The sequence below is a fragment of the Danaus plexippus genome, chromosome 12 (genome assembly GCF_018135715.1).
Source record: "Danaus plexippus chromosome 12, MEX_DaPlex, whole genome shotgun sequence".
In the NCBI taxonomy this organism is placed as follows: Eukaryota; Metazoa; Arthropoda; class Insecta; order Lepidoptera; family Nymphalidae; genus Danaus; species Danaus plexippus.
In genome coordinates, this window is record NC_083545.1 from 1,558,176 (window position 1) to 1,573,516 (window position 15,341).

At 31.6% G+C, this 15,341-nt stretch overlaps 1 protein-coding gene across 1 annotated transcript; it reads left to right on the forward strand.

Annotated features, from left to right (window-relative positions):
* Positions 1-106: 106 nt before the first annotated feature.
* LOC116772419 (large subunit GTPase 1 homolog) lies at positions 107-7,858 on the forward strand. The gene is made up of 10 exons (XM_032664611.2): positions 107-320; positions 514-737; positions 843-1,064; positions 1,608-1,728; positions 3,081-3,641; positions 4,132-4,284; positions 4,862-5,000; positions 6,154-6,347; positions 6,547-6,635; positions 7,614-7,858. The coding sequence occupies exons 1-10, from the start codon at positions 225-227 to the stop codon at positions 7,738-7,740; spliced, it is 1,926 nt and encodes a 641-aa protein (XP_032520502.2). The 5' UTR covers positions 107-224; the 3' UTR covers positions 7,741-7,858.
* Positions 7,859-15,341: the final 7,483 nt, after the last annotated feature.

Here is a 15,341-nt window from a genome sequence, read left to right on the forward strand (position 1 = left end):
TAAGAATTCAAACTATTTGTGCTATATTATGCACTGAAATGAGTTGCCATTACCTTCAATACTTTAATGTGTCCAGCTGATTATTGAGTTTGACACCTTCTATATCATAAACACGTTTCTGACTTTCTGTGTTTCGCGCATTGAATATTTCTATTATAACCATATTTTCGGTATCAAATATAAGTTTAAAAATTTTAAGGAGAAAATAATCTATATATTATATAATGGGAAAGAAAAATAAGGATTCACTTGGACGAGCTCTAATCAAAGATAGATATGCAAAAAATCGTAATCGTAGACATGTTGAAGATAATACATTGGTAATTTATATATTTATTTACATATTTATTTTAGTTTAATTAATTACTCATATCATGTATAACACAACTGATAGAGTAGTTTATAGAAATCGAATTTCTTATAATTACTTTGTAATTTCTTTAGTGTAATAGCAATAAAACCGATAGTTACAAGAACCGCTTTATATGTAATAACTTATTATTTAATTTCAAGTTACACACGACTGAAGTTAATGATGGTTATGATTGGGGGCGACTGAATTTGCAATCAGTAACCGCGGAATCATCATTACAAGAATTTCTGTCAACGGCAGAGCTTGCAAACAGAGAGTTTGTTGCAGAAAAGCTTAATGTGAAATATGTGAAATCAGCCCCATGTGAAGTAGAACTCGTTACCTCACAACCTGAATTTGATGAACCTCTCACTGTTCCGAGGAGGTGAAAAAATATAGCCACTTAATATTTAAAATAAACACACATTAATCATAACAATGTTTGTTTTATAAAAATGAGATGCTATAGTAATGCTATCATGTATTCCAGACCTCCATGGAAACCAGGCATTACAGCTGAAGAACAAATTACAAGAGAACGAGATGCTTTTTTGGAGTGGCGGAGGCATTTAAATGAATTACAGACTAAATTGGGTGCCGCGGTCACACCCTATGAAAGAAATCTTGAGCTTTGGAAACAGTTGTGGAGGACTTTGGAGAAGTCTGATGTTGTTTTAATACTATTAGATGCCAGAAATCCACTTTTATTTAGGTAAATCTGTCAAATTTTCATTAATTTAATTAAATTAAAAAATCATGAATTTACTATTTATTGCTATAATAAATTAAACCAAATAATTACAAAATATGGAATACTTATGTAATTTTAAATTAAAGCTGTTTCGTATTCTTATAATAAATTTTTAAACAATCTATTGAAATGGTAGGTTGTAAAAGTTCAAACTGCGGTAAATCCTAAGATTATCCAGTAAATTTTAGTATTGACCAATATGAGTTGGTAAATGTCGAAATTAGGACGATTTTTTCGAGTTTTTGACCTTTAAAATTCAGTATATGCTAGGTTTTACTGCTGTCAGCTGGTAGATGTTGGTTTTAGGAATAAAAAAATAAAGAATTCTTAATTATTTACTTCAATAAACCTAACCTAACCTAAACTGATACCTCTTTCGGACATTTACTATTAAGAATTGGTAAATCTTAGGATTAACCGCAGTTCGAACTTTTACAGTAACATATCAATTAATATATTATGGATAATTTATAACTGTATATGTGCTATTTATATTTATGACAGGTGTTTAGATCTAGAAAAATATGCGTCAGAACAGAACTGCAAATGTATCCTGTTGTTGAACAAAGCTGATCTAACAACTGAATATACTCGGAAGTGTTGGGCTGAATATTTTGAGAAGCAGGTTAGTATATATTAGGAGATTTCTCTTCGCTCGAAAAAGCTCTAGGTACAAGTTGAGTGAAGTGACCTTAGTGGTTTTTTTATTAATGGTTTTTTTGGACATGTGTTCCATTTTCTAACCCCAAAATTGTGATTGGTGCTCTGACCAAATTTCGTTTTATAAAAATATTTTTTTATTGGACATTCGGTTGCTGAGATCATCCATATGGAAGAAAAACCAACTCGCTTCACTCAATAGATTTGATGATTTTAATTTTATTTGCCATTTAGAAATTAAAAATAAAAAAATTCATGTTTGATAAAACCTGTTTCAGCATATTTTTTCTGATATGTTTATTTGTCATTTGCTTTGTGATCAAATTTGTCACTTAATATCCTCTTCGAGTATAAGTTCAGTATTATTCTTTAATACATTTTTTGGACTGTGTTTTATGTGTAGTGTCTGTCTTGTGGAGTTAGTTCTGATTCTGTCTTAATCATTCCATATACTGTATTATGTGATATAGATAATTTTTTTTTGTACTAGTGAGTACACCCCCGCAGTACTATAATTTGATGTATGTTGGTAAAAGTTGATTAAATTATAACAGATGGTAATTGGAAGGTAAAATATTAAGGGAGCTCTGGATATATGAGTATTTTCTTTATGGTCACAACTCACATCAAAGATTGCTATTAGGAATATGATAAATACTCTTATGTAATTCTTTTTTCTTTCTCTTTTTGTAACAGATCTGTGTACTTCTGTGTACAATAAAGATTGATATTATAATAAATTTTGATTAAATTACTATTTCAATCGGGCGTACCACTTGAAAATTATCATAATATAAGTTTTTTAATTCTCAAAATTATTTTTTTTTGTAAAGAGCCCGTGTGAACCCGGGGGCTGGTACCTGGTACTTAATAAATGAATATTACAGAATAAATAAAATTATTTGTGCTACAGCAATGTAAATTTTAAAATAAACAATTTTGATTTTATTGATGGATATTAAATTTAAAAAAATCTACTCATAAATCGATTGTTTTTCGTGGTAATTTATTTCTTTTTATCACTGATCTACATTTTTGTGTACGTTCAGCTGCTGCTATGGAATATTTTTGAGGTGGAACTTCTTAACTCGAGCTTGATTTGGTGAATAAAGAATGATCGGTCCGGAAAGGAGGGATATGTCAGTGGAGAGAGAGAGAGAATTATGTATTAATGTAAGGGCGGAAAAGAGATGTGTGACCACTCACAATTTTCACGAATAATATCTCTAAACTTTGTAACAAGTTATAGGCATTTTTGCATTTGTTTTATTGGTAAGAAGTTGTATAAAAAGTAATAAAATATCATTACCTTTTCAGAACATTCCAATAATTTTTTTCTCAGCCGCCAAAAGTTCAAAGGAAAGAAAGATATCAGAAGACTCACAAACGGAGAAAGACGAAATTGACTCAGGAACGGAATCAGCTGAGTCAGAAGAAGATACAGACGGCCCTGATGACCCAGATGAAATAAAACAAACAGAAGACGATATAGAACAGTTCAAAAGACAATTAGGAGATCTGAATAGGGCTGTCAATAACACAGCAAACAAAATAGACGCGGTGCAGGAAGCTTTGGATAGGGTTATGGAAAGTTTGAGGCTAGGAATACCTATTGAACCTTTTCTATGTAATCCAGAGAAGACCACAGATAGTGAACAGGTTGATGATTGTGATACAGATCAAAAAGAGGATCACACAGGAACAGATAATAAAGTGGAAAATTCACATGAGATCTTTGGAAGAGACAAATTGTTAGAAGTTCTGAAGACATATAAAGGGAAAGAATTAAAGAACCCTCCCAGGATAACAGTTGGGATGATTGGTTATCCAAATGTAGGCAAATCTAGTTCTGTTAATGTACTGATGCAAACCAAGAAGGTTAGTATGCGTCCTCTGAGAGCTGTATGGTTAATGAGATCTAAGATTTTCACGAGTTTTATTCATTTAAATGAAACTAATATTTTTCGGATAAACTACGCGGAGTTTTATTATTTTAAAAAACTACATAATCCCGACGGGCGGACGAGATCACATCTGCCTGCCCGTGATCATGGTTGCTGAAAAGTAACCGACGCGTCGGGATTATGTAGTTTTTTAAAATAATAAAAATCCGCGTAGTTTATCCGAAAAATATTAGTTTCATTTGAAAGCTTTATGCTTATTTAATTATTTGTATATATCTTCATATAAACTGTATTTAATTGTATACAATTTACTAGTTTATATAAGCATATACTTTTTATTTTATCATTATGTGATAATTCAGTGGCACATATTGAAACCCAATTTTTTATAATTAAATATACTGAACATGTATATATATATATATATATATGTCTATATGTATGTAATTCTACAATCCTTTCAGGTGAGTGTGTCCTCAATGCCCGGACACACCCGTCACATCCAGTCCCTGATAGTGGACAGTGAGGTAGAGGTATTGGATTGTCCCGGTCTAGTGTTGCCAGCCTACGCAGTCGCACCAGACTTATTATTGACGGCTGTACTGCCTATTGATCAGGTTTGACATTTGAAATTTATTGTTATAATTTTTTCACCTACTGTACTGTAAGTTGTGATTTTAATTATTAATATACTAGTAGGAATTGTAATTTATTAAGATAAAATGTGACAGATTAAAAATATAGATTATATAACATTTGAATTTTTAAATTATTCGCATGAAGATATGCTTGCGGATGTATAGCTATAATAAATAGGAATGGATTCAGATATGGAGTAATAAATATGGATAACGGAGTAAATAATAAAAGCCTCAGAAATATACGTATTATAATTTATACGGGAACATAGTTTATGAATCTCTGACAGGGATGTCATGTAGGTACATGTCAAATTCTAATTGTGTACATTTATTGCTATGAATTACTGCGATACCGTCAGTACGTGGGTTGATAGATAAATCGTATTAAATCCTTCGATCGTTATAAACTTAACATGCCAGAAATCGTCTCCAGTACTACACCCGCTAACGAAATCTAACCTTAAAATATTGATACTTAAAACCTTAACAATAAATGTTAGTGAGATACTTTTTTACTCACTTGTCATATGTGTAATGATAATATTGACTCTAGATGCGGTCACACGACGCGGCGATGGCCCGCCTCTGTCAGTTAGTAAGCAGACACGTGTTCTCACAACGCTACGGGTTACTCCTGCCAGAATATGACGACACCTCCATGGAATACAAGAAGATACTCACAGCACACGCGTGTGAGTTGTTATAATCTGGTCTATTAAGTCGCAGAATATTCTGCGGACATTTTTTTTCTATACTACCCATGTTAGATAGTCAAGTCTGTGATAATATACCATACAGCCAATCATACTTTCATGATATTCCCATAGTAACTAATGATATTATAGATTTAATTAAAGTTTATATATATATTCTTTGTTGTTTCGACTATTTCTGAACAAATCGATATATAATACAGTGTATCCCCAATAATCCGACAAACTAGATATGACTGTGCCGCCCCACTGTTTTGCCGACGTGTACAGTATTGTCATTGTGATGTAGGTGGCAGTATGATTTGTTATAAGAGTATTTATATATAACATAAAGGTGTAATATGTCGGCTAGGAGGTGTTCTTTTGTAAACAAATCCAGGTCTTACAAGGTATAAGACAGTATTGTATAATCCGACAAAAATCGATAGTCCGCCACTGCTTCGCACAGTGTTGGTCGGATAACCGGGTGTCCACAGTAATAAGAGTATACGTAATTTTAATAAAAATTACGTTGCTTTACAAACTTCATTTAATATATGTGATACTTAAGGTGTAATTTTTTATACTCAAGTTCATTGTCTGCTGATTCTGAGATTACATTTATACATTTTTGTTGTGACTACTACGGACTTGTAGCTTTGCCCCAATCTTAGTACTACTCACTACTCTAGTTTATTATATTTTTTTTCATATAACCTGTATAAGTTTGGTTGGTTACTCATGTTTGACGTCATACTAAATCCAAAATGGCTGAACATCCAAAATGGCGGACTAGATATATTTCATTACTTTAATATAGATATCAAACGAAAGCGTTCGTTAGGAATAAGTGGAATGAGGATTGTTAATATTATTTTATTTTTATTTTTAAATGTACTGTAAATATATAATCTGTTGTATTGATTGCAATGACATAAGACTAATGTTTTTCGGATTTACTACGCGCTTAAAACAATAGTTTTAAGAACATACTCGCGGCGTTTCGGTTACTTTGCGGCACCCGTGATCACGGACAGACAAGAGAATGTTAAACGAGTAGTAAATTCGAAAAACGTTCGTTTTAATTCAATGAATGCTAGCGTTAGTCTTGGATGTAATAATTATACATTGATTATATTCTCGTTATAACCAGTCAACCGCGGCTTCATGACCGCCGCGGGTCAGCCGGACGTGTCTCGCTCAGCTCGTCTGTTGCTGAAAGATGCTGCGAGCGGTCGTCTGCGCTGGGAGCAACCGCCGCCGGGAACCGAACCCGCTACCCTCGAACAACTCATACACGAGAATAAAGCTAGAAAACCAACGCCGCGAGAGGCGCGCGCTGTAGAGGTTAGACAGTATACATGACATATACACCACACACATGACATATAGTATTAATGTTAATGAATATTCTAGTCTATATGAAGTCCTATATATATGTAGATGTAAAAATAATTCAAAATAAAGGAATTGTCATTGATGTTACATACAATGTAATGGGGAATGGTTATGTTATATGATATTGAAAATGACCCGGCTCTTCCAGGGCTGGATGAACAAGTCCGCTGAAATCGACAGCGCATTCTTTGCGATGCAAAAAGGTGCAGCTCACGTTAAAGGAAAACCTATATTAGGGTGAGGATACATTATTATATGAATATATTCTGTATTAATTTATAAAACAAGATTGAATGTTTTTAACGTTGTACGTTGTTGTAAGGATTTATAAATTAAGAGCTAGTCTTATATATATTATGAAATAAAAAAAGATCTGAAAAGATATAAATGATAACATAAATCATACAAAAATTCATGTAGACTTTAGAATCCACTAGAGTTGAGTCTAAAAAGAAGTCTGTGTTAAATGTTACAATTGTGAACACCCTGTGTTTCTAATATGATTTTGTCCTATAACTATAGATTTTTCTGCTCATAGAAGAGTACGTCGCAGTATTGATATCAGCTTGCATTTTACAGTCAAAAACTAAAAACTCAAGACGACTAAAACACTCTTTGTTATAAGTTATCGAGTTATTATTTACTCAGTAAAAGCAGACACAGTATTCAATGGAATGTGGTCATATACCCTTTGGCCGATGTCCGTATCAAGTTCCGCCTCATTCCGCCCAGTAACCTACATGCAGCTCACATTCTCACATTCTAAAGTACATTATATCGTCCATATTTACTTTAAGAGCAATTTTCATGCTCGTTAACTCCCGCCTGGTCGTAAAGTTGTTAAATTTTATGAATTAACGCCTGGCCGCCTTCCAGTGTGACCGTTTCGTATTTATTTAGGTTTCCCTTAAATATAACTGATAGATCTCGGGCTCATGTAACAGAGAGGATGTTGCCAGTGGTTTTGATATATATTTTTTTATGTCGATCATAATGCTGATGTTTAAAGAGGTTGGATGTTAGCGAACCTTTTTAGAAATTTTGTTATTTTTTTGATTTAATTGGGGTTTTACATGCTTTTATATAAATATTTTAGTTTTAAGACACTTCAGTTATTGTGGTTCTCTCGCAATATTTTTGTTCATCATTTATTATAGGTCGCTTTATTAACACTGTATTTTACGTACTGAGTGTACATTTTGATATTTTTTCTAGAATTTCATCAGCACAAGCAGCAGATAGACAAGTTATTGGAAAACCCTGGAAACATGAGAAAAGGCATGCAAACAAAAATAAAAGAGAAAAATTAAGAAGAGTCTACGCCCACTTGGACGAACATTAAAAAATATAAGATAACATCTGTCACATTTCGACAGATTATAAACAGTTCCGTGTAATTTATACATATATATAAATAAACATCATAAAATATTTCATAAATAAACTCTATAGTCTATAAATGTGTTATTTATTATATTCTGTTTAATCAACCTCATACATAATTAATCAAACTATTTTATATTCTATTAAAGAGTATTTAAGTTTATTATAAACACAAACCTAGATCAAAATATACATCCCAATGATATATATTCTAGAAAAAGGAACACCGCTCTATGTTAGAAGTACTAGTTCACTAAAGTTTGAATAGTGAAAAGAACGTCTTCAGAAATAAAAAATGTCGCTGACGTCATATTTGAATCTTTAAGGTCGAATGAGTCACTATTATCCATTCAATTTAGAAAAACTATAAACACTGGTTTATTAAGATTTTATGTTGTCTGTCTGGGGACGGAAAATTGTTTTTAAATCCAAGCTTTCACATACATATGAACTGAATCATAATATATCAAATATTTTTATATTTCACATATTTGAACAAACTTCAGAACTATAAAGTCATTGTTTAGTACCGTTTTTCAGAACGTACTCATTTTGGAATGTCAAATATAATATTAAAATAAATGTCAAAACTTCAGTTTAAACTTTTAAGTCTAACGTACCACAACCTGGTTCAGGCTTTCTGCTTCATTGAGGTTAAGATTTGCAGCATAACCTACTACCATTGCACCCCCTACTTCGTTGCGGGTTGATAACCTACATATACAAAAATGTCTTTCGAGTAAGCTGGCATCTAATCTAAAATCTTGACGGTAATCTAAAAAGTGTTAACTCTAATATAAAAAAGTAATTACCAAGTTTATATGTTACTGCTAAAATTCGTAAAACTAAATATAAATTTCAAATTGGATGCATTGACTACAGACAGATTGTTGCCTTAAAAAAAACATGTCCCAAAAGGTGGTCTTGAAATTACAGAAATCTTACTTAGGAAATCTATTATTTAGGAAAATAAAATATGAAATATGATATAAATGTGTATGCCTCATTTATTTACAAATGACTCGAAGTCGTTCAAATTTACCTACTTAATAACGTCAAAAACAGAACGAAGTGTTAAACATAACGGAACGTTGGTTCCAAACTTAAAATCGAGCACTTGTCTTAAATTAGCGGCCATCGGAATATTCGGGCCAGCGTTCGGGATAGAATTCCACAAATATTTCAACATCTACGCATTGAAAATGTTTATGTTATGAATGGCGGGCTCAGGGTTAGTCTTTATTAAAATACTTACAGCACGCTGTTATTCTCGACTTATCAACAGACACGAACACGTATGAAGGGATACAATGTTCATTGGTACAAGAAATTAAAGCTATCTTAATCTTACCCACGTTAGAATACAGTTTTATATGAAATTAATATATTCTTTTTTCATTCACTCGTTCAATCAGTGTAGTAGATGCTTCAGTTCACCAACGCCAGTGAATGAATATATTCCCTTTTCATTCATTCGTTCATTTAGTTTAGTTGATCCTTCAGTTCACTTTCCTTCAAGTCCTTGTGTATCGGAGGAAGTTCTCATAAAGGAGACCTTTTCACTTTGCTGTTGACATTCAAATCATCAGCAGCAAAGCGGAAAAAGACAAATCTATAGAGAACTTTGACTTCCTTCTTCTATATTCTTCATGAGGATTCCGCTTGTCCTTCCCTTGGTAAAAATGTGTTTTGCAGTTTTTAATGTTTAGACCATGTTAATCTTATTACATTAATACATAATGTTCATTAAACATATATACCTACATATAAGATAAATTTTATTATATACACATAGATATATAGTACACTATCACAATAATTTCATTTACAAAAATCTATCAGACACCTTGATACTTTTAATTATCTGTCATCATCACACATTTGCCAGAACTAATATATTTTTTGTTGGTAATGTGACATGAAATAGAGTACACCAATAACTTTTATTTGTCTACAACTGTGTTTTATTCAACGCATTGTAACAGCGAAATGAGTAAGCGAAGCGTATTTTTTATTTCTGTATCTTATGTGATCCAGCCGTTTCTTTTATTATTATTAATTAAGTACACCTCCCGGAGATAAGAAAAAAAATATAGATAAAAATTTAAGGTGACAAATATATTTCGCACATAGCCTTTAAATTATTGTTATATTATGTAAATAAATTATATTTTAAGTTATATATGTCGTTACTCAACATTGAACTGGGTCAATGAGATCCGTCTGGGAAGATCGTGTTGGGATGTGACGGCACTGCTTGATTTACCTTCCCCGGAAAATATTATAAATTTAATCATTTGATATTTCAGTTATCTTGTCTCTCGCGCGGCGAACACGTCGCTGCTAGAATAAAAACTTTTTCAGAAACTATATTTTATTCATTTTATTTGTATACAATTTCATATGAATTTTGTTTGTTGTGTTGCGAGAGGGGCATTATTTTTCAGACATCGCAATGATGTAATCAATAAAATGTAAAAAAACAACTTCGAAAACATTCTTATGAAAAATGAATTTCGTAGACTTCAGAGAGATTTCTTATTCCCAAAAACTTAACAAACGAGTAGACAGTTAATAAGTAACAGTAGTAACTCTTGATAGGTAACAGGTTTCCTTAGAATCTCTGCAAAGTCACGTGTACAGTTTATCTTATTTTCCGGATGACGACAATAGTTAGTGGAACTAGAATATCTGAAATGTAAGAAAAATCTGTACAGGGAGTTTTAAGAGATTGCAGAACAAGCATTATTGAGAAGGTTATCCATTCCACAGCCGGTACCTACAGTTTAACAAAAGAAAACGGTCTAGACGATGGGGCTAAAGTTTACTGTGGCATTATACCTCTGTGGACGAGAGAACTGTAAACGAAACGTCACCGAGGCACTTGCAGTATGTGAACACTAACCTTAATACAGCCGAAAGAATGTACAGACTAAACTTAAGTCCAGTCGCAATCTAAGAGCTTTAGTTCATCTCTAAGTTTGAGATTGCCGATGATTCAATTGTGCGGTGCTGTACCAAGCCAAGTGGATATACATAGTTAATATTGACTATTGAGGGGCCCTGACTCAAGGTCAGTGTACCCTTCTGTGTTTTTTTAATGACAAGCAATTGCAAGTTCTGTCCTAACCTCATTAGCACACAGTTGTTTAGGAGGTATTACGTCTTTGCGTTTTACATTTTAACATTTTGATACCAAAACTTTCTCTGATAAAAAAACTTTAAAAAAAATGTTAGAGTTGTGGTGAAAGCGGATGTTTTGTGCTATTTTGAAGTTGATTTAAACCACATTTAGTCTACTTTAGGTTGACCTTCTTCAGGAGGTCTCATTGTCAGACATAAGTTTTGTCTTATTCTGGTCTTCTTTGTCTTGAGTGCTATTTGAGGTAAATGAAGAAAGCTTCACCATTACTGACTGTGCAGCTTCCAGCAGTAACGACAGTAAGGAAGTGAAGGTTACACTACTGAAAATTGAGGAAAAAGTCATCCAAAAAATCTTATGTACGTTAACGCTGTATTTTCACAACTTAAAAAGAAAGCTAACTCCATAATAGTCTCGACCTAAATAAAGTTTCAAATGAAAATTTTTTTCATATTGTTCGTTATTATTCTGACTATTACACTGTATCAGTTTAATACATTTAGAATATATAAAGGTCTTGATTTCCTGCAATATACTCCTTAAAATCTTTAAGTTTTTTTTCTTAAGAATACTAGATACCTTGATAAACTTGTATTTGTGTTTTGTAATCATTTTCACAAAAATATAGCTGAGTCACTCGTATATAGCTAACGCCTAACCTCCCATCAAACTATCACTGAAGCTGGATCATGACCTCGTTGTACTAATTAGAAAGTATTTTGATTTCATCAAGTACCAACCCTTTACTTTTTCATTATCAATTGGGTATTGATCATTGTGTTAGTTCTAGTCTATAAGCCCCAAAAACCCTCAGTCATCTTTTAAAATAGTCGACAAACAAAAGTACAGAAATATGCGATTAAATCGAATCGTATTATATGGAGGATTTTAAAATTTATAATTGGATCTACATCTACACTATGTAGTGCAATCAAAGAGTTTCGGCTCGCTTTATTGTCGTAGACACCTCATTTAATATCAGAAAATATTGTACAACATATTGGCGCAAAATAAGATAACACAATGAAAAATCATACAAAAAATACAGATTCCAAATTCAAAAGTAATATTTTTTTTAATTGCTTCAGTATTAACGCTCAAACTAGTGCATATTCTACCCCTATATTATGCAAAATAACATAAATAAAGTTATATGTTAACTGATAATACATGACTATATATACTCGTAGTATATTATTATATATTATACCCTACAAGAAATTGTGTTTGAATTAACCAAATATATCAAATTATCAAAGATTACAACTTATTAAAACGCTGTTGAAGATTATTTATTTCCTAACAAAATACAAAGTGATGATATGAAACTATCATTGATCGAAATAAAAATAGTGACCATGAATTTTTCAGGGCATTGAAAACTTTGATTTAGAAAAGCCAAGGTTTAATATCATTCGTTTTTATACAGACTGATTTAATGGCCTGTCAAAGATATTACAAAGAAGCATGCGAGAAAAAATTTTATAGTTTGGGAGGATGAATAATGCTGGTTTTCATGGGCAATTTAATTAAAGCTGCTATGTCGATTTGTCATTGAGGAATTTTTCCCGACTGCTTAAAGAATCATAACAAATTGACCGTAAATTTAAATAGTGGTGAAATTTTGAAGTGTCTTAATTTTTTCTGCATAAATATTTTTATATTATTTTATATATATTTTAAGTAATAAAGCAGTCACTGGTTGAATATCTATTAACAGCGACGAACTTAATATGATTTTAATTATTTTGAAAATAGCAAGAACAAACTATTTTTTTATACAATAACCATAGATTATATATCTCCGTTATATCTCGCTTATAAAATTGTGTTACAGAACATTATCAAACGTTATGACACTATTTAATTTTCATCACATTTCTGATCGTCTGACAGCAATAGACATTTTAACGAAAATAAATCGCAAAATGATGTGATTGGCTAATAATGTGAAAAGATAATATAAAATAGAAAAATACCAAGTTTAAAGATGTCAACGCTCTCGCGGGAAAAAGAAAATATATTTTTAAAGCCACGGTGACGTGTTTTATGGTTGTATGATATTTAATGATTCTCACTACGAGCTGTTTACATCATTGTTATTATTACCAAGAATGCATTTAACATGACACGATCATTCGATGATTTTACTATGATTGAATATTGTCTATAGCGAGTCCATACACTTCATACTAGTATAGTTGTATAGACTAACGATACAATGTTCGTATAAGATAATTCAGAGCGTGTTATTATCATACTGGCTAACTTCCAATCCGGCTGATTCAAGGTGTCCGGTCAAACGCATGATATTCATTTTATTTGTACGCTTTTAAATTTTCCCGAGTAACCATCTGCTCTATCGAGGGTAGAAATAATACAAGGCCGAGCTGAATTTAACCATCTGTTACGAAGAGTTGATTTCGTGACTAATGTGAATTGTTACCAGCCATTTTCAGAAATATTTTCGTTATTCGTAAAAATGATAAATGTTTAAAATATAATAATGTTTATCGAGAAAATAAAATTACAATAATTAAATATTACATTACGTTTGAATGAAATTTAATAAAAAAAAAATTACTTTTTTAGTTTATTGGACAATTTCAAAAAAATAAATTTGTGCTCTATGAATTCCTATCCTGATAAATTCCCTTCGCATTCCATTGCTCCCAGTAGCTTTGTTCCCTCTTTCAAATCTTGATGATAACTGACAATAATGAACTTGATCACTTCTTTATCGAAGATGAGGTTGAAATAGGACTAACTCGTAATGTTCACTAATGTCATCTTTTGATGTTGCTAAAAGGTCTAGGTGTACTGGATATTATAAAAATGTTCTTTCATTTATACAATATCCTATACTTCACGTTAAGATTCTCCATCAATCTGAAGAACACCAGATTGGAACTGGTCCTTTGGCTGCTTCGAATTTGTTTCAGATTTTACAAACATTTTAAATAAATTTTTAATATCACATTTCCATTCCTCTTGTGTTAGTCAAAGCAAATAGTAACCTATCAATCAATCCATCAATCAATATATCAATTTAGAAATTGCTAAAGAAGAAAGGGATAATATTTGGAATTAAACCAATGAGTCTACCTCAAATTTGGATCGTGACACTACACGGAGCGTTACTATTTTATTCATAAATTAACGTGAGTTATAGAATGAGAGACGTAAAACTATATGCTAAATGAAGTTATAATATTAATAATCAAGAACATAATTTTTGGACCAAGTGTTATTTGACTAGAAACAATAACACGCTACTAACTTTTAAGAAATATTCGCTTATTAATAGAATAATAGATTATTTTATATTACGCTACGTCCCTGCGTGGCCTTGCAAAAAACAGCAAAGAAAAACAACAGTTACAAAATCAGTATTGACGAGTTAAAAGTGTAATAACAAATGAAAATAATTTAATGTAGCTATTTAAACACGTTGGCCTATTTATAAATTTTCGAAGTCAAACGTGCGTCAATAGAGTTTCCGTTGCAGTGTTGCCAAAATATAGGTAAGAGACGGAAGATGTGGTAATTAATCGATTTGTTTTCAATAAATATTACTAGTTTACTTGTTTTAAACAACGAAAATAAAAATGTTTTGACATATCCATAAATAAATATCACTATCTAAAAATATATTACGTCAAAGAACATACGAGTATTATATTTAGTAAAACCCACGATTATTACGTGAATTGTCTGTGCGGACGTTGATCTGTGAAATATAAAAGCATAAAAATATGTTTTGAGGGATCAGACAAGTCTACAAAGCAAGGAAACATCACCAAGGTAATAAATTCTTGGGCCTATAAAATGACGGAAGAGGATGCATGTCGTGCTATTTAGGGCGAATTCTAAACAAGGTTTTATTTAGAAAGGGTAATGCCCCTAAGCCTACGTGGTTTTCGTTTATTCAATTCGTCGCTTCAAATTATTATAGAAGAATTTCTATCAGAAACTATTTAGGAGTACAGCATAGTGAAAATTCAATGAGAAATGGTCCAACAAACATTTAGAAGTTTACATTTTCTTTACACTCATAGGAAATTCAAATCATCAATCAAGAAGACAAAATACAATTTCTGTTCATTAAAGAACGACCTAAGAATGAAATATTTTATAGATAGTTTAATTATTTTCGTCAAATGTTATATTAATAAAAATTAAACAAAAGTTTTATTTCATTCAAGCATTAAAAAAAATATTTTTTTTTATTTGTTTTACAAATGCACAAGATATATGCTATTTTTAAAAGAACAATTAATCATACTTTAATGATGGCGATGGCTTAATTACTGAAGTATTCTATAACAATAACTTGGGTAACAAAATCATTCGAGTATGCTTACTTAGTCCGAGTCGGCATCGTCACGCATTTTACAATTTTAACATACGTTATTAAA

Bases quoted from the DNA above. Each gene is read 5' to 3' on its own strand.
- LOC116772419 (XM_032664611.2), top strand. From the start codon at position 225: ATGGGAAAGAAAAATAAGGATTCACTTGGACGAGCTCTAATCAAAGAT. The intron at 321-513 runs GTAATTTATATA...TTTAATTTCAAG, and splicing joins ATGTTGAAGATAATACATTG to TTACACACGACTGAAGTTAA. The intron at 6,348-6,546 runs GTTAGACAGTAT...CGGCTCTTCCAG, and splicing joins GAGAGGCGCGCGCTGTAGAG to GGCTGGATGAACAAGTCCGC.